This window comes from Macroventuria anomochaeta (assembly GCF_010093625.1).
Source record: "Macroventuria anomochaeta strain CBS 525.71 unplaced genomic scaffold BU25scaffold_28, whole genome shotgun sequence".
Classification (NCBI taxonomy): Eukaryota; Fungi; Ascomycota; class Dothideomycetes; order Pleosporales; family Didymellaceae; genus Macroventuria; species Macroventuria anomochaeta.
In genome coordinates, this window is record NW_022985389.1 from 375,732 (window position 1) to 393,625 (window position 17,894).

The window sequence follows — 17,894 nt, forward strand, 5'->3', positions numbered from 1 at the left end:
TCTAGCTAAGTCTGAGCAAAGCATACGCATCCGATCCAAGGCGGTGTTACTGGCGTTACCAGTCTGTAATTTGGTCGGGCTGCTGATTTACACTATAGCACTGCTGGTCCGGACTGCAACACTGCTAAGCTTTGCCCAGAAATCGGAATTGCGCCAGGATATCTTCACCTATCGTGCGGATTTCAATATACTTGGTATCACAGCATCAGTTTCACCGTTTTCAGTCATTCCGATGTTGCTTTCTGTTGTCATAGCATTATGGTGGAACTCTATCGATAACGCTTGTAGTGCATAATCCACAACCACAAGCTTAAATTGTCTCAGACTTTGTCACAGGATAGACTAACTATATTGATTTACATTCAGCCTTAGTATGGCCTTGAGTGTGACACTTACTGCATGTTGGTAGTGCTCGGGATCGTGCCTGTATAGTAGGTAGTTGGTCAACCTCATAGACAGCTACTTGAGCTTCTGTGACAAGCGTACGACCTTCCTGAGTCTGTAAGGTTCCTCCACGGGCTATATACTGGCTCTTCTGTTGGAGTTTACGTTGCTGGCGGTAGTTAGCAGCACGTAGCTTTGAGTTCTCCTCTGCTAAGATTGTCGCTGAATTGATAGCTCACTAACAACCTTGACAAGCTGGGAGATAGCCCGACTTGTAGGGCTCTGTGACTGTCGCTGGAGGAGACCTCTTTCTAGACGAGCCTGCTGCTCAAGTTGAGTAATTGTATGTGGAGTGTCTGCCATCCATACTGCTCTAGCTGCTGTCGTCACAGGTGGGGATGGTGTTCTGACAATAGTTAGGTTAGATAGGACGCGCTCTGGACTTATTTAGATAAGCCCAGTTACTTTGAAACCTGCTGTAATGTGCTGTTCTGACAGGATTGTCAACCTAAACTCAGTATAGATGTTAGAGGAAGTCAAGCTTGTCTGTATAGAAGATCCCTTGGCGGGCAAGCTCCGACACCTGATGACCGTATGCTGCCTTAAGAGAAGAGAAGAAGCCAACGTCAAGTGGCTGCAGGAGATGTGACGTGTGGGTTGGCATGTAGAGGGTGATGATCCTGTAGCCTAGGCTGCTGACTCAGCGTTAGCATATCTTATTTCCAGCCTCAGCCGTGAACAAATGATGCAATTGGTTTTCACCAACGCGTCACTGAACATGGGTTGGCAGCAAGGCTCTCTAGCTTCTCCCCCAATATTGAACGCGATGTTGCCATCATCCTTCGATCCTCCTACTAATAAGAAAGCGATGCAATTCGTTGCGCGACAGTTGACGACAGCAGCCGTTGGAACTAACAATGCAAAGCAACAAAGGCTCAGCGACGTGCAACCCGAAGCGTTAACAGCATCGCACGCGGTATCTGCCGCATGCTCACGTATTACCCAATATGGGATATATCCTTCGACGTTGCATATGTCTTTACGATTGGCAGTGTGATATGGGTCATCAACGCATTTTTTGTATGGTTGCCACTCGTGCGACCTGACACCGAGTTTGAGAATGAAGAACTGTATGGTGGGGGCATAACTGCATTTATTGGAGCTACAGTGTTTGAGTTTGGTTCATTCCTGCTCATGGCTGAAGCTGTGAATGAGAATAAGTCGGGATGCTTTGGATGGGCACTTGAGCAAGCCCTGTCGCACGAGGGTGGTGATGACCAAACTGGAGACGGGAAACTCAAACCCTCAAAGTCGCATTGCATGCATCACCATCTGTTGAAGGGAAAATCAGCTTCAGCAGCTCGCTCATGGGTATGGTGGCCCTCGAGAACAGATCTACGGACGCACTATATCTACAACATCGGCTTCCTCGCCTCTTTCTCCCAACTCTGCGGTGCCACAGTCTTTTGGATATCAGGTCTCACAGCCCTCCCAGGCATTTATAGCAGAATGTCCCGTCCCATCACTATCATCTTCTACTGGACACCGCAGGTTATCGGCGGCCTAGGCTTCATCGTCTCTGGCACGCTCTTCATGCTGGAAACACAGTCCAATTGGTGGAAGCCGGCGCCTCGGACACTGGGCTGGTGGATTGGGGCGTGGAATCTAATTGGTGGTATTGGGTTTACGATTTGTCCGGCGTTTGGGTTTGATACAAGTAGTTGGAGCCAGTATCAGGCTTGTCTATCTACATTCTGGGGAAGTTGGGCATTTCTTGTTGGGAGTGTAGTACAGTGGTACGAGTGTCTGGAGAAGTTTCCTGTGGTGCAGAAGAGTGACAAAAATTCAGCGGCAGCTAATGGTGGAATGTGATGGTATGGCGAAGTTTGATACACGAAAACCTGGGACGGTCTATGAAGCAAGGAGGTCATGTGTGCCACACGTGTTGGTGCAGTGCTCTTGCCTGTTCCAACAAGCACCTTCTGCCCCTTGGCTGCACGAGACATACGTCATATAAACAGACCCTGCTGATGGCCTGGTGAGAGGGCCGAACACAGAACAACACAATATACTGATTTTACTGCTCTGCGCAGTTCCCCCTGACTTACTGCCCTGCGCGGTTACACCTTCATTTATTGCATCTACTGCAACACCTTGAGCTGCGCCCGCACACAAGCTGGATGCCCACGAAGTCTCATCATATAGCTCTTGAGCACAGGCCGAAGTTGTACCAGCGCGCATGTTACTGGAACCCACTGATGAGTCTATTTCTGAGCGGTCGAACACGTCCTGTCGAGGTAGCAACGTGTTTCCAGAGTCCGCAGTAACCAAGAGGGCTGAACTTGCTTAGTTTGCTTGCAAACGGCTCTTGCTTAGCCGCCAGCGACGAGACCAGATCGGCCGGCACCACAGATATCGAAGGTGCTAATATCGCCATGCTGCTGCGTCTGAGTTCTGAAGATTAGTGAAGTATTAACGGCAAGCTCGAAGCTAGAAGTTTGAGACTCAAGAATCTACTTGACGAAGCATTGTAGTAAGGTAAAGGAACTATCAGCGACCAGAAAGTCTTAAACATCAGTCCCTACAATGGAAAGCTTCTGTTCAAGGCTACGGTAGCCTTTGCACAAAAGATTAAGCCAAGATTGCGCTGAACAGTTATTGAGTTGCTACAACCACTCTGATGGTGCGAACACAAAAAAGAGATAAAAACATACAACAGCGGGTATTCGCTAGTGGTCACCCACCTAACTACTAATCCGCCGGTACGTTGCTTAAATAGGGCTGAGCGAACGGGAAGCCTTGTTTTCAACGTCCTATGGTCGTATGTGAAAGAGGTGTTATCTTTTACCAAATATATTGTAAAGTTGATATGACTGTAGTAGCCATAAAGACGCCGTGTTTGTAGCCCTATAATCATATTGGATCATGCTGCCCAGTCGCTGCTCCTAGAGCTCATGATGCAACGTATATATTGTGTTTGCATGACGCTTAACTAGTCATCAATCTATTGCGTATGTATTTCATTGAGCTTTCATCCGTCATCTCGCCATGCCAGGGTGCGCACCACCTGGTTGTTCCTCTAGTAACGTCTCCTCGCCACTCCACGCCCTCTCATCTCTGCGCATCTGCTCTTCCATCGCCCGGTTCCTCCCTCCGTATGCCGTTGCGGTCAGGTCTTCTTCGCTTTCTTCTTTAAATGTACTAATTTCAATGTCGGTCTTCCTTTGTATGCCACCCCCGCTTCGACCCTCTAGCTCAACAAAGGGGTGGCTTACGTGATTCGGATCCGAGTGTTTCGCTTTTGTTGGGTCTTTGGTGGCACCGTATGCAGACCTCGAAAGGTAGTTGGTCGATACAAATTCGAAGAGGAAGCGTAGGTAAGGAAGCGAGGCGCATGTGACGCCAATGTGGGACTCAACGATGATGATGAGGACGCCTGGTGGGCCGTAGCGCATCCACTCTTCGGTACTGTACATGGCGACGAGGAGGGACAGGCGGGCGAAGGACAGGCCGAGGTTCCTGGGAAACGTTGGTGGAGTGGTCAACTGTAGAGGGGTGCTGGAGACTTACACAATGCCAATGGAGAACGCGATGATCAGCTCAGCGCGGGACTTGAAGGGCAAGTTGAGCTTGTAGAGATAGTGTGCTGGCCAGATGTAGACAATTATGTCAAAGCAGCTGTTCAGGGTCAAGATGGCGAAGTCTTGGTTTCGTGGGTTGTTGCAGACGTAGCCCTCGATGGTTTTGTTCCAGTAGCTGTTGATAGGACTAGGTACGTGGTCAGGATTTGTATACTTGTCATTGTCTTTGATAGACCTACCGACACTGCAGCAACGTACTCAACCCCGCCCACAGCGAGTACGCAATCTGCAGTCCACACAGGCCCCAGCAGAGCCAGCGATTTGTTTGCGAAGGAAACAGCTTCAGATATGTCAAGAGGATCGAGATACGAATCAGGCTGTAGCACATGGGGAACATGGAAAACAGTGCAAGACTGATTCGGCCGATGGGATAGTTGTTCTCGACGGGAACAAGGTCCAACTCCATCGCATAGCCCAGGCGATATAACCGCCAGACCATGGCGGTCATGGATATAGCCATACATGTTGCGATGGCGAGGACAACATCATCCTGTTGATGTTAGATGTGAACTGTCGAAGTGTATGAGGTTCGTTTTGGGTAGTGGGCACAGAACCTGGGGTTTAGTGGGACGCGGTACTCACAAAGGATATGATCTTCTTGATGCTTCGATTTGACAACCGCAGCGTAAAACAGATCACTGCAACACATATCGTTGTGATCTCTACACCGTAGAACAGGCCATAGTTTGGTGCCATGGTGACGGTTGTGACAGCGGGTGGTTTCACAGACCCGCCAGTCCGTCCACAGCGAAGCTGTTTGGGTCAAGAAACCAGTTGAGAAGAGTGGAAATAGTCCCCGACAGTTGTCGTACGGACTGTTGATCAAGTACCGGTTCGACACCCCAGCTTGCTGCTCACCGTGAATCGCAAACACATCATCCGTGCGCCCAAACTGCCGGCTTTACTTCGCTGCGATATGACGATCAACTTGGGTGCAATTGTTTGCTTATGCACGAGCTCTCGTCCAGACTTCCATAAGACCTTCCTCGACCTGTCTCTTCCGTCCTTCGTCAAACTCTTTCGTGCAATCTCCTCTTCACCAGGACCTCACGCCATCTTTCGCACACGTTACCGACGCGACTTACCCGCCAGAGGTCCACTGAAGGACCGATCGTCTCTTCCCCCGACATTACCAAATCCTGAAGGATTCATGCTAAGTGAAAACCCAGACATGGTAAATTCCGACCCAATGGAAGGTGCAGCAGTCACGGAGACATGCCGGCAATTGAGGTGCGAGGAACGAGCCCCGATGGATCAGAAGGCGCGGTCCGACTGCATGGATCCTGAGAGCCGCCATGCGCAGGAACAGCCTCACCTGGGCATCCCGCGCGCGCTGTTCTGTTTCTCGGGTGGACCTGATCCCATGCGTTTCATGTTGATGCGTGACATGAGCGAGCATAAGATGTCGCGATGCGTTGTGTGCTGTCACTTATCTTATCGGATCTCCTCGCGGTTGTGCAGGTCAGCCGGACGTATGCACCAACCTCTCCCACCATGCAGTGAATGTAGCCTTCCCTGCAGCTGAACTGTCAGCCTCTCACAAAAGATAATAAAGGTGCAGTTTGTGCTGCCAAAGATAGAGCACCGTTGCATTTGCCTCTCGTAAATTAGACTGTGGATCCTTGACTAACGAAAAACAACAGCCGCAAGCGTCCTTGTGGCGTCGTGCACGGCGCACTGCGATGCACCGCCAACCGGAGTCTGGCACCACAGCGTCATCTTCCTTCGTATCTGCGAAGTGGACCAAATCTCAACTCGGTAAGTTGCTCTAGGGTTCACGGGTCGCCACGCCTAGCAAATCTCTCGTGCAAGCGAGATATATTGATGGTTTGGCCGCCATGGGTTTGTCTTGCATTCTTCTGCAGTCAACCTCAAGGATCGGTCGAAGATCTCGGATTGAAATCGGTACTACTCGAGATCACTTACATACAAGATGAAGGTCACGCAAACGTGGGGAGCTCTGCTCTCAACTGCGATGATTGCCAGTGCTGCTCCTATCGCCGAGAACTGCACATTGGAAGCTGACTACGATGTCATCGTTGTCGGTTCCGGACCTGCTGGTCTCATTGTTGCCGACCGCATGAGCGAGGCTGGCAAGAAGACTCTTCTTCTCGAGCAGGGTGGACCATCATACTATGTTACCGGGGGACGTGAGCGTCCTGGTTGGTTGAACAGCACTGAGCTCAGCCGTGTCGATGTTCCTGGTCTTTACAAGGTATGTTTTGCAGCAATCAACTATGCTGTGCAATGAGACTAACATTGGCAGTCCATCTTCTCGGTGACTGGCAACCTAACATGTGCGTCCGACGTTGTCAATGCCTTCCAGGGCTGCACAGTTGGCGGAAACACTGCCATCAACGCTGGTCTCTTCTTCCAGCCCCCAGCATCTGACTGGGACCTGTACTTCCCCGCTGGATGGAAGAACTCTGACATGCAGAGTGCGATTGCAAAGGTCCACGCCAAGCAGCCTTCTACCGATAATCCGTCGGCCGATGGCAAGCGCTACTTGCAGAGCGGTTTTGATGCCGCTAAGGAGTGGCTCGTCAAGGGTGCTGGCTATGCTGAGGTCGGCCTGAATGACGGTTGGGAGAATCACCAGAAGACCAAGGTCTTCGGTCACCCCATTTACAACTATGATGGCGGCCAGAGGAGCGGTCCCGTCAAGACCTACCTCCAGTCTGCGCTCCAGCGCCCCAACTTCCACTTCCAGACCGGAACCAAGGTTGTTCGCGTCATTCGCGACGGTCAGACAGCGACTGGCGTCGAGATCCAAATCAAGGGCTCCAACACCACCTCCATCGTCAACATCGCTAAGAGCGGCCGCGTCGTCCTTTCTGGTGGTGCTCTTCTCAGCCCTCAGCTCCTCATGTGGTCCGGTATTGGCGAGGCAGCCACCCTCCGCAACCTCTCCGCATCCGGTCAGCTCACACTCCCTGCAAGCCAGTGGATTAACAATAGCGCTGTTGGTGATAAGGTCTTCGACAACCCGAACACCTTCATTGAGCTCTTCTCTGACTCCGTTTCCTCTTACACCTACAACTACACCGACCCCATCCCCGCTGACCGCGATCTCTACCTGAAGTCGCGCTCCGGACCTTACTCTTTCGGCTCGCAGACCAGCGCTTTCTGGGACTTCATCAAGCAGGGCAACGAGACCGTCGGCTGCCAAGGCACCATCGACTCCTCCGGTGCGGTCGACTTCATGGAAAACGGCACCATCACCCTGAACGTATACGGAACCTCCGGTCTGCGCTCCTTCGGCCGCGTCGGTCTAGATGCCAAGGGCATCGCCACACCCTCGTCTGGCTTCTTTTACTCCGACAAGCGGGATGCTCAAGCCGTTGGTCAGTTCATTTACAACATCTTCCAGGCCCTGCCCAAGAACCTGAAGCCATTAAATATCGCTGGTAACTCGACGCTTGAGGAGATTACCACTTGGGTCAGCTCGCCTTCTGATTACACTCTGGGTAATGTCCAGCACTGGTCCAGCAGTTGCCGCTTCGATACTTGCGTTGACACCAACGCCAAGGTCATTGGCACCAGCAACATCCACGTTGTGGATGCATCCATCAGCGCTCCTTTGACCACTAACCCGGTCTTGGGTACCATGATCATTGCCGAACGTGCGGTTGAGAAGATCCTTGCTTTATAAAGAGGTGTGAAGCGGCAATAGTAATCGTTCTATAGCATATTTAGCATTGATGGCGTACGGGAAAGCCTGAAGATACCATAACCATAAACAACCAAGTAAAGTCACTTCACCAAATGCGCCAACCTCGCTTCATACTGCCTGCCCACTCCCCATTGTTTAGCGAACCAGCTTACTATTCTCTGAAACCCGTCAACTTCCTCTCTCGACATCACATCGTATACATTGAGTGCAGTAGTCTCCAACACCGCCATTCCGGCTCGCAATACGCAGCATAGCCCCGCAAATGGCAACCTCGCCACTTCTTCTTCGCTTCGAATCTTGTTGATGACGACTTTCACCATGTCCCATACCATAACCCTCGAGTACTTCAGCGCCAGACTTGCTTTCTCCTGCTGCTCATGTAGCTCAATTGGTTGCGGAGGCGCGGCTAAATAGTGCACCTGAGCTTGCTGCAGCAAGATGTGCGAGCAGAATGCTAAAGCGATAGCGTCACAGTGCAGCCATGTGTGTGGCTGTGGTTTGTCGACTAGCATCTTGATACAATCTGAGATTTGGTTATCGACTGCGTCGTAAGAATCGTTGGGTGTGAGGCTCCGCTGCCGAGCGTGTATGTAGTCGAGGGCGTGGCCGGAGGCGAGGGCGGCGACGGTGCGGATATGCACTTTTCGGGGAGATGTTGGGGAAAAGGTTGAAGATTGCGGTGGGATGGGAGGTTGATATTTGGCGGACATGGAGGTGCAAATTGGATCCGCTGGGGGGAAGGTTAGCGGGAGGGAGATGGATGGAGCTGCGATGAAGAGGATTCTGGAGGAGGGTGTCAATGATGGCAGCTATACGTCAAGGAAGGTAGGACCGTACCGATCTAGCATGACCAAGGAGGCTTGTAGCCACTCGACGAATCCCAGTACCTTGATGTCGTTGTTGCGGTGGGCGTCAAGTTGTAGCAGGGCCATCATCGATTTACAGTTTCCCAACGTCTGGAATGCTTGTCTACCCATGCCATGGCCCACCTCATATACTGCTGTCAACAAACTGAACTGCAACGCCTGTACCTTCACTTCACTTCGTGTCTGAAGCAGAGCCATGACCTGTTTCAGAGCTTGATATAATTGGCAGCCATAGAAGTGTTCAGGGTGCCCAAGGGCTGTCCTGGTAACAAGCCACACGCCCAACGCCAGCAGCGGGTAGTCACCCACAATGACTTCTGCACATTGACGAAAGACATCATCAGAGAGAATTGGACACCATTGCTGAACAGACAGACCAAAGTTGTCGAGTGCGGAAGGAAAATCGACATTAGCCAGGTCCAGAATGTCGGTGACAAAGTCTGAGAGCTTTGATCTTGCGATTGGATCAGATGTAGCGTGCAAGGTTGCAGTCACACTTTGCAGGAGCTCCCAGACGCCACGAGACGACAGGTAAGGTGCGAATGTGCCCGACTGCAAGATCGAGGGTTCGGTTGTGGTGATTGGTTGAGGTGGTGATGGCGTGTAGTCGCAGTATTGACCTTTCCTAATGTCGCCAATCAGTCAACAAGCCATACGGCCTTGAGCCCAAGGATTCTTACGCAGTACATCTAGAGCAACTCGGTATTGTACGATCACAAGCCTGCTTCCTTGTTCTACAGTAACCGCATACGTTCGGTGCCTTCTGGGTGACTGGAATAAGTGTTTCAATGGCGCTCATTGAGACTGTAGTAGCGTCGGCCGTTGCATGAACATAGTGTCTTTCACGGCAACTGCGCATTATATAAGTCGCAAGGTTCTCCGCTGAAGATAAACGCATGTGTCGAATTGCGGCTTTGATGATATAACAATCGCATTGTTATGCATGTCAGCAGGACCCAGAGGCGAATCAGGCTTGGTGACTTGATGCATCGGCCGACACACTAAACACCCTCATGACTGTTTAGTGATCAAACTTGCAAATTGTTTCGAAAAGTTGACCAAAGTGACTGGACTGGACAACGCATGGATGTGACATAAGGTTGGACTGACTGTCAAGTACAAGAAGATCGATGGTGTTATATTGGAAACAGAAAGAAGCCAATGCTATGCTGTTCTGGTAATGTGAACGCCGATAGATCCAGTGTTATAAAGAAATGATTAGACGGTCGATGCGTGCTCGGCTAGTCGCTTGAAAATCCAGCCAGACCTTCGTCATCGAAGTAATGATCGTAGTGTCCTTGCTCCCCGAAGTCCTCGTCAATAACGATTCCGGCGAGGGCTCTCAGTTCTTTCGCCTGCAGAGCTTTCCCGAGACCGATCGAGAGTTGCATATCCGGCTCCTCAAGAGTGTGGTATGTCCAGGCGTAGTCAATGTCCTCGAGGGTATGAGGCGCATCCTTGGCGCCGGCACGGCAAGCGACTTTCATCAGCTTAACGGCGAACACTGACTCCTTTGCGTCCTCCTCAAGTTCTGCGGAGTCGCGGCGTACGTACATGGGCAATCGGATCTGACGCCCGGTAGCCTCGGCTGTCAATCCCTCCCTCGCAGATGACCGTCGATATGAGGCATTTTTGAGCCTCTGAATGCCGGTGACAAAGTATAATGGCTGGTTTTGCAGGGCAGATTTGCGAAGGAAATTTTGAGTTTTGGTGTCGCGGCGGAGTGCTTCGAAGGCGGCGCAGGGGTTCATGAGTGAAGCAAGAGACATCTCATCAGCGTTCAGCACCACAGTGTTGTCAACTGATGAAGCCGTCTTGCCGAGGCTGGAGATGAAGCGTCCTTCTTCATCCTGAGAAATGATGTCCTCGTAGCGTGACTGTATGGTAGGCTTGTTGCATGCTGGCTTTGTTGATGGCTCGAAGGAACTCGACTCCGGGTTCAAAGGATCGCCAAGCAGCTGTCCAAGAGCGAAAGAGCTGGACGAGAGAGGTGTCGGTAGAACAAGAACTTGAGACATGTTGCTGGAGGTTGTTGTAGTACTTGCTGGAGGTTGTTGTAGTACTAGCTGTATTGAATAATGCGGAGAGGCACTTCTGGGGCACGCTCCTTGTATTCAAGCACTTGTCCGGCCTCGGCAACCATTCCGAGGGATATCCATGGACTGATATCGCATCGAGCCGACATGCCTCTGAAGACACTCAACGTGAATGTCGAGCCATCCTCGTGTGACGCCATGCCGTGTGCGACTGAGGCGTCGATGTGGAGGCGGGATCGCGTCGAGTTACGTTAGGGTCCGCATTTTACCTGCATGAAGCTGCGAGTTAAGTCGTGGTTCGTTCGGTTGTCGTCGGTTGTAGGGATTACAGCTCTGAATGATGGTCGCTGTCAGAGGTGATGGGTACCTGACGATCCCGAATAATCCCGCATCGCCTGAACTCTTGCCGAATCGGTCGAGTGGAGCCCGTACAAATGCACAAGGGCGTCATATTGGTGGTCGTCTCACGGAAGTCGGTGAGGTAGGTATCCCTTGAGGCAGGTCTTTCCGGTGGAAGACAACCCGGAGCCAGTGCTGGTAGAGATGAAACCTGTGTGTTTTTTTCAAATATTTCAGATCGAGGTCGTGTGATTGCTGGATGAGTTCTTGATCTCTGCGAACAAAATTTCTCAACGGTGAGAAATGTACATGCGCATATACCTTATACCTGCGTCCCGAAAGTATCAGCAACTCCTCACGGTAGCAACACAATGTGTTCGATGAGCAAGATAACATTTCCATTGTCGAAAGCCTCTATTGATCCCGTACTGCCACTCATTGTAGTCTGCTGGCGGTCGCAGCTTGTTCAAAGATGGCGCACAAGATAACCAATGTTACTTCGGACCTCACTTGGGAACAGACATTTGCAGATTGTTATGTGTAGAAGTTGATGAGTGGTGAGTGGTGAGAGCAGTGACAGCTTGGCGGACAGGAAAGTGGCTTTACATCATGTGGCTGACGGCAGGCGGGAGCGTCCACCAGGGCATCTCAAATACGCTTTCTGTACGTATACGTTGGCTTGCGCTTGCCGTCATGGGTCACTCTCCGCTATCGTCGCACGTTCCTGAGTTGCAGGGCCTGTTTCCTGATGGATACATAGCCCCTACTTGATGGATCCACGAAACCGTGGTTGTCTTTGCGTCCGGCAGCGCGCGGAATGACACTGCCACAGCGGGAGAGACACGTTCCTTGAATATGCTGACATCGTAGCCGAGACACATACATACCAGAGGCATATTTGTGCGACTATGGCAGAAATGGCCGCCGAAGTCCCTATCAATTCAAGCAACCACGGGCGTCGCCAGAATGCTCTCGCAGACATTCAATTCGCATCGATACTCGACGACGATGACCTCACACCCGTCGAATCCGGAGATGAGACCGAGCAAGAGCAGAAGCTGGAGCTGGAGACGGTCCAGTCTGCAATTGGAGTCAGCATAGGGCAACAACAAACGCGTCTGACCTCGCCGAAGACGCCTGCTGCTGAGAGGGCTGCTGCATTGGAGGACCTTGAGGGCGGCGCGCTCTTTGATGGCTGGGAACAACACGCAACTGCGGTCATAGATGCTAGGACAAGGAACCGCATACCCTCACATGGTGAGGTTGACGAGAGTCATCCTGCAAAAGCTGAGCAGGTGAGGTATGGGTCTAGTCCAGACGAGCCTCTCGAGCGCTTGCCCTCACCATGGCGCGCGGGCCCCAAGACCTTCCAGGGCCGAATGAGCGACCACCGCGCAACGCTGCGGCAACACCTCAATAACGGGCGGCGAAGAGCATCGTCAAGTGGATCGATGGCCGAAACGATGCGCAAATACGTGCCGTTCAACCTACCAAAAGCGCCCAAACACCTGCAGTTCTCTTTGCCAAGCTTCTCGGCACTGCCGCTGGACCACGAGCGTGGGAAGCCAATACCAGGCACAAGCCCTCGGCCAGGGCAGATAGAAGCAGCAAGCACTGGCAGTATACCTCAGCGCGATGGCAACTCCGAGTCGATGCTGGGTCGTCGCAGAAGTTTGAGCTCACCTCAACAAGTCAGCACCGCACCCATACCCCAAGGCGAATTTGAGAATGACAGCCTTTCGACGCTTGCCCCAAGAGGTACACCTCGCGTGTCGCACGATCGACCTCCGTCTAGGTTTCGTAGGTCGAACTCAGAAGGTTCACTACTGCTCTATCGTTCCAAGTCTATTGCGTCCTCTCTTGGTGACGACTCACGGTTCGAGAGAGTGTCTGAGCAGGTAAACAGCAGACTCAAGGCCATCAAAGACAGCTTCCAAGACTCGAATTTTAAACTTCCAAGTCCCTCAATGCCAAATTTCAATTTCTCGCACAGAGACGATATATTCCGGGGTCGCAATGGCAGTGTACCGCCTCGAGGCCGAACGGTGGAAGAAACCCCAATGTGCAAATCCAGTCTTCGGCCTAGCCCCTCAGCGACCTTTCCACGCACTGGCTCCTCCGTGTCTCTCAGAGCGATGCGACCCTTCAAAGATGGCGGCTCAGAAGCTGACACTCACCCTAACTTCACAAGAGCACTCGAGGAACTAGAGGGTGACCTCGTTATTCTTGGAGGGTATCGTGGCTCCATTTTGCGTTCTGCAGAGCCTCCAAACCGCCAGCTGTGGGTTCCCATCAAGGTCGGTCTCAATCTGCGCAAAGTGGACCTGGAGGTGCCATTAGATGAAGGCGCAGACGAGAGAATGGAGCAAACTATCATTCCGGACGGCATGTTAACACACATTGGTCCTGTTGACATTTCAAAACGCCTGTTCAAGCGGCTGCGAGCATCCGAGAACTTCAAAAACGGAAAGCTGAGGGTTCACAACTACGGTTACGACTGGCGGTTGTCGCCGCACTTCCTCTCACGCCGCCTGATCAATTTCCTTGAATCACTTCCCTGCAACCAAGCAAACGTTGCTCCCGAGAAGAGGGGTGCTATCGTACTCGCACACTCCCTAGGTGGCCTCATCACTCGCCATGCCATCAACCATCAACCAGATCTTGTCGCAGGCGTGGTATATGCCGGTGTACCGCAGAACTGTGTGAATATCCTTGGCCCTTTCCGGAACGGTGATGATGTCCTGCTTTCGTCTCGTGTACTGACGGCACAGGTAAACTTTAGCATCCGCACTTCTTACGCCTTGCTACCTCTCGATGGCAAATGCTTTATCAATAAGCACACGAAAGAGGAATATGCTGTCGATTTCTTTGACGTCAACACATGGATCGAGGGCCGCTTGTCGCCGTGCATAGCGCCACCCTTGCCGCGCCCAGAGCCACCCAAGGATAGTAGCTTCAGCGTGAGCGGTGTCTTGAGTGCCATGTCCCAGGCTCTACCAACGTTCCCGGGTCGAAAAGGTAGCATATCAAGAGGCAACGGCGAAACAACCAATAGTGCGGCAGACATCGCCCACAATGCAGCAAACAAAGTGGCAGAAGGCAATGCAGAAGCCGCAGGTGGTGGTATGGAGCCTCAGATGATGGCAGGGCGACGCATGTCGCGCTCCACATACACGTCGAACGATCCAAACCCTGCAACCGCAGTCACGATATCGCGCGATGAAGCCATCAAGTACCTCACTCGAGTCCTGGCAGAGACCAAGCGCTTCAAGGAAGAGCTTGCCCACGAGCCAACGCACACCGAAGCCAACGCATACCCACCGATCGCCCTCATGTACGGCAAGTCGACACCAACGGTATACGGTGCCAAAGTCGAGTCCCGCGAAGCGATCGCACGAGCTGATGTATATGATGAGCTGGCATTTGCAAGTGGAGACGGTGTTGTACTTGCACGCGCAGCCATGGTGCCTGAAGGATACTCAGTAGTAAGAGGTGGCGTGGTATCGAGCGACCGCGGACACGTTACGCTGCTAGGAGACCTCGAGGGTGTCGGGCGCTGTCTGCATGCTGTCATGAGAGCGCGACGAGCTGGCATCGGTCTAGGTGGGAAGAAGACAGAGAAGGTTGTGGACAGCAAGGAGAGCCAAGGGCTGGGTATTCAAGTACCGCATGTCGCCGCATAGATGTGCAGCGAGCGTACAATGCTACGCGGTCAAGTCCACCAACCGTTTTGGAGTGAGCAGTAGGGTAAAGGGGTTCAGCGCGAGGCTCACCAAGCCTAAACCTTGATTTGCACGTTCCTGCAGCAGTGATGTGTCGCTGACAAAGTCCTAAGAATCAACATTGAGCATTCTCATCTGCTTACCCTCCACTTTTCTGCCTCACTACTCCAATGCTGACAATGGTACCCTTGACGCCGGCTCTATTAGACCAACCAAGCCTTGCGGACATTGTTGCAAGCGTCTTCAAGTTTCCACGTTCTAGGGTGAACAGCAAAGAGCAACCACTGCGCACCTTCACTTGCAGCCGCGCCGAGCGAGGTTAGCGCTTGGTAGGCACTAATATCTAACCTCGTCTTCCATGGCTGCCACCTTCCGTCCGCCTGCACCATCTACCTCCTGAAACAGTCTGGCAAGTCTACAGCACAGATAAACGACTCTCGCCCCGAGCCGGGCAGCGCGTCCGAGCCCGCCGACTGGAAACTTCTCCAGCAACCCTTCCGCTTCCTCGATCCTTCCAAAGACATCCGCCTAATGGTGTACGACTGCTTGTCTCTCGTTACGCGCCACTGAAAATCCACATCCGGAATCTAGGCCACCAGCGTATCAAGCCCATAATCATCACCAAAAGTGTTGCTGGTCTCTCCGTAGCCCTTACTTGCCGCGAGATTTACGCTGAAGCTGTCGTGCTAATTCACAAAAAACGTTGAATCGGTCAAGTCTGAGCCACTGCGCATTGTTATTCAGTGGCCTGACGTAGACGGCTTTGCTCTTGAAGCTTTGCTGTGTTGCGCTGCTTCATCACGCGCTTGCGATCGGTGCGATCTGTACTCTGTACTTCGTTTTAAAGACGTACCTTCGAATCGCAACCTACACGACCTTTACAGACCAATCTCACGCTACGACTTCAACTCTCATGACGAGCTGCACAACACCTTATGCCACAGCGCCACGGTTGGATTGTCACGAAGGGTCGAGGTGGTTGTCATCTATGGTAATGGTCTCAAGCATGAATCACCATTGTATCATTTCCAACGACTGTACGACTTCGTGTATGACATGGGCAGTCGTCAATCTGCAGCGCAGAGTGCGGACATTTTGTTGAGACCAAAGCTAAAAACAGACGAGGTTGCAGTATTACCTTAGCTACTCAGCTTCGATATCTGGTAAATGTGGAGAGGACCTCAGGTTACTGGATTTGAGCAACAACTGCTGGGAGATGTGTTACGTCGTACGGGCAATTGGCATTCACGTCAAAGTCCAACAATTGGAGGGCTTGAATAGGTTCGCTGTCACGCTCAGACCAATGCCGCTCACAAATGCTACCGCACGACAGCTTGAGGTGGCCAGTCCATGGATGGATATACTATTCATAGACGGTGTGACGCAAGGACCATGGATCTGCGAGCTGGGAGACCCACTGCAAGAAGCTGAATAGGAGGGGCTCTGGTCGGACGCTTAAGACATCTAGAAGTGCGTTGACGTGGCTGTAGATAAGGGAAGAGGGCAAGAATCGCTCGTTTCCGTTGGACAGAGTAGTATGTATGTGCCTAGGAAATTTGAATGGTAGGGTAATTGCGCGACCATGCCCTCGCTGTACTCGGCGAAATTAGGATATTAGCGTACACCAGTCTTGCATTTTGGATTGGACATATCGCCAGTTTTGGGTATGGTGATTGGATAAGGTGCAAGCTTTCTGAGGATTGAATTATGTGGCGGCGTGGTCCGCTGTAGTATACTGATAGCTACGGTAAACGATAACGTAGGACTATCGGGTCGATGGAATACTGCGCTGAATTGCTATATAGGGAGGAGAAGACGACTATATACTAACGCTGGAACGTGCTAGTCTATAACAGTCTAAGCAAGGGTAATAGGGTCTTGTATGGACCGACCAATGCCGCAACAAATTATACTTGATCTTGTAGATGGGATAAGCGAACATACCCTGTGACATGACCAGTATCAACATCCGCAAGTAAGACCATCGATGTGAACTGCAAGATGGTTGTGACTGATAGAACGGCGGCAAGGCACGAGAACAGCCAGTTCCTTGCGTTCGTGGTAGACCATATATGTCGGAACAATACATATGGCGCTGGCGGGACTGCTCGCATAATAGAGAATACAGCAAGCTTGGGAATGTGCACGCCAGGACCTTCGAGTGCAATACTGGCGAGCACTGAGCAGGCGATGCCTGCCTGAACGATATTTGATCTCATAAGTACCACAGCGGCAATCGCGATCGATCTGGTCTCCCAAACCAAAGTGAAGACGTTGGACGAGTAGCGTGCGGTTTTGTTCGCGCAAGGCTGAAGAAGACGTGAAGCAGTCGTAGCGCCGCCACAATTGGCGGACACGCACGTTGGTGGCCTTGCTCAACGCCATACAGCGTTGCACTCCTTTTCGCAGCAGACAGGCTGCGTCGAGGAAAGTGGAGGACAGACAATGTCGCTACGCGTGCCGCTGTACTTGGAGCAAGAATGTTCTGGACAGCATGCAGGACCAACGCTAAATGTGCTGCTGACCGAGGCGGCAGTAACGTCGTAAGAACGGCGATTTCATCAGTATATATTCCATGTATCAATAGTTATTTTTATATACGACCATAGGACGTTGAAAACAAGGCTTCCCGTTCGCTCAGCCCTATTTAAGCAACGTACCGGCAGATTAGTAGTTAGGTGGGTGACCACTAGCGAATACCCGCTGTTGTATGTTTTTTGACAAGTTTTTTGCTGTTGCTGCTGCTCTCCTCATGCCAGAGCTTCGCAGACTCTTCTCCGTTGCTGAACAGTTTCGTCACAACCCGTGGATGTTCTCTGTCTCTCTGGTAGCAGAAAAAGTCGGTCGCAAGTCAAAGACTTCGCAAATGTGGGAGGTACTGTACTAAGGCATTAATCTGTTCGCGGCGCACGGGCCGAACCCCAACCACCACAAATGCAATGACCAACATCACAACTTCAACCCGCTACTGCACAACCACAATGAGGGCTTTTGGAGCTGAAATTTCAGGAGATCGCGTCCCAGGTGGTGAATTGTCTGTTCGCCAAAGGGATAGTATTGTCTCCAAGGCAGAGGCAGGCTGTACTACCAAGGAACTGGCAGAAGAATTCAGCTGTTCACGTCGCACAATCCAGAAGACAATCCAGCGGTACAACATGACTGGCAACAACCAATCTAAGCCTCGGCCTGGTCAACCTCCACGTATATCCCGTCGAGAAAGACGTTATCTCCAT

The 17,894-nt window shown here is 51.8% G+C and overlaps 9 protein-coding genes across 9 annotated transcripts; 4 read left to right on the forward strand and 5 right to left on the reverse strand.

Moving 5' to 3' along the window:
* Positions 1-223: 223 nt before the first annotated feature.
* Positions 224-1,063, reverse strand: BU25DRAFT_474507 (uncharacterized protein). The gene has a single exon (XM_033710908.1). The coding sequence runs from the start codon at positions 745-747 to the stop codon at positions 595-597; it is 153 nt and encodes a 50-aa protein (XP_033559181.1). The 5' UTR covers positions 748-1,063; the 3' UTR covers positions 224-594.
* Positions 1,064-1,163: 100 nt separating this feature from the next.
* Positions 1,164-2,423, forward strand: BU25DRAFT_413155 (uncharacterized protein). The gene has a single exon (XM_033706966.1). The coding sequence runs from the start codon at positions 1,372-1,374 to the stop codon at positions 2,254-2,256; it is 885 nt and encodes a 294-aa protein (XP_033559182.1). The 5' UTR covers positions 1,164-1,371; the 3' UTR covers positions 2,257-2,423.
* Positions 2,424-2,851: 428 nt separating this feature from the next.
* BU25DRAFT_373257 (uncharacterized protein) lies at positions 2,852-3,211 on the reverse strand (the record flags this gene model as incomplete). The annotated part of the gene is made up of 1 exon (XM_033704034.1): positions 2,852-3,211. A coding segment is annotated over one exon (246 nt), but the record flags the coding sequence as incomplete, so codon positions are not given.
* Positions 3,212-3,422: 211 nt separating this feature from the next.
* Positions 3,423-4,721, reverse strand: BU25DRAFT_460801 (uncharacterized protein; the record flags this gene model as incomplete). The annotated part of the gene is made up of 4 exons (XM_033710386.1): positions 3,423-3,903; positions 3,955-4,152; positions 4,205-4,515; positions 4,608-4,721. The coding sequence occupies 4 exons, from the start codon at positions 4,719-4,721 to the stop codon at positions 3,423-3,425; spliced, it is 1,104 nt and encodes a 367-aa protein (XP_033559184.1).
* Positions 4,605-5,754, forward strand: BU25DRAFT_130013 (uncharacterized protein). The gene has a single exon (XM_033700498.1). It carries the CDS (start codon positions 4,942-4,944, stop codon positions 5,548-5,550), a length of 609 nt encoding a protein of 202 aa, XP_033559185.1. The 5' UTR covers positions 4,605-4,941; the 3' UTR covers positions 5,551-5,754.
* Positions 5,755-6,000: 246 nt separating this feature from the next.
* Positions 6,001-7,677, forward strand: BU25DRAFT_433240 (GMC oxidoreductase; the record flags this gene model as incomplete). Its single annotated transcript, XM_033708763.1, has 2 exons — positions 6,001-6,240; positions 6,292-7,677. 2 exons carry the CDS (start codon positions 6,001-6,003, stop codon positions 7,675-7,677), a joined length of 1,626 nt encoding a protein of 541 aa, XP_033559186.1.
* A 101-nt stretch (positions 7,678-7,778) lies between these two features.
* Positions 7,779-9,363, reverse strand: BU25DRAFT_398166 (uncharacterized protein; the record flags this gene model as incomplete). Its single annotated transcript, XM_033704896.1, has 3 exons — positions 7,779-8,481; positions 8,536-9,189; positions 9,245-9,363. The coding sequence occupies 3 exons, from the start codon at positions 9,361-9,363 to the stop codon at positions 7,779-7,781; spliced, it is 1,476 nt and encodes a 491-aa protein (XP_033559187.1).
* A 166-nt stretch (positions 9,364-9,529) lies between these two features.
* On the reverse strand, positions 9,530-10,814 carry BU25DRAFT_130278 (uncharacterized protein). The gene is made up of 2 exons (XM_033700499.1): positions 10,233-10,814; positions 9,530-10,100 (listed from the first exon to the last, which is right to left on the reverse strand). The coding sequence occupies exons 1-2, from the start codon at positions 10,580-10,582 to the stop codon at positions 9,806-9,808; spliced, it is 645 nt and encodes a 214-aa protein (XP_033559188.1). The 5' UTR covers positions 10,583-10,814; the 3' UTR covers positions 9,530-9,805.
* A 677-nt stretch (positions 10,815-11,491) lies between these two features.
* Positions 11,492-14,743, forward strand: BU25DRAFT_130359 (uncharacterized protein). Its single transcript, XM_033700500.1, has 2 exons — positions 11,492-11,602; positions 11,810-14,743. The coding sequence occupies exon 2, from the start codon at positions 11,848-11,850 to the stop codon at positions 14,620-14,622; it is 2,775 nt and encodes a 924-aa protein (XP_033559189.1). The 5' UTR covers positions 11,492-11,602; positions 11,810-11,847; the 3' UTR covers positions 14,623-14,743.
* Positions 14,744-17,894: the final 3,151 nt, after the last annotated feature.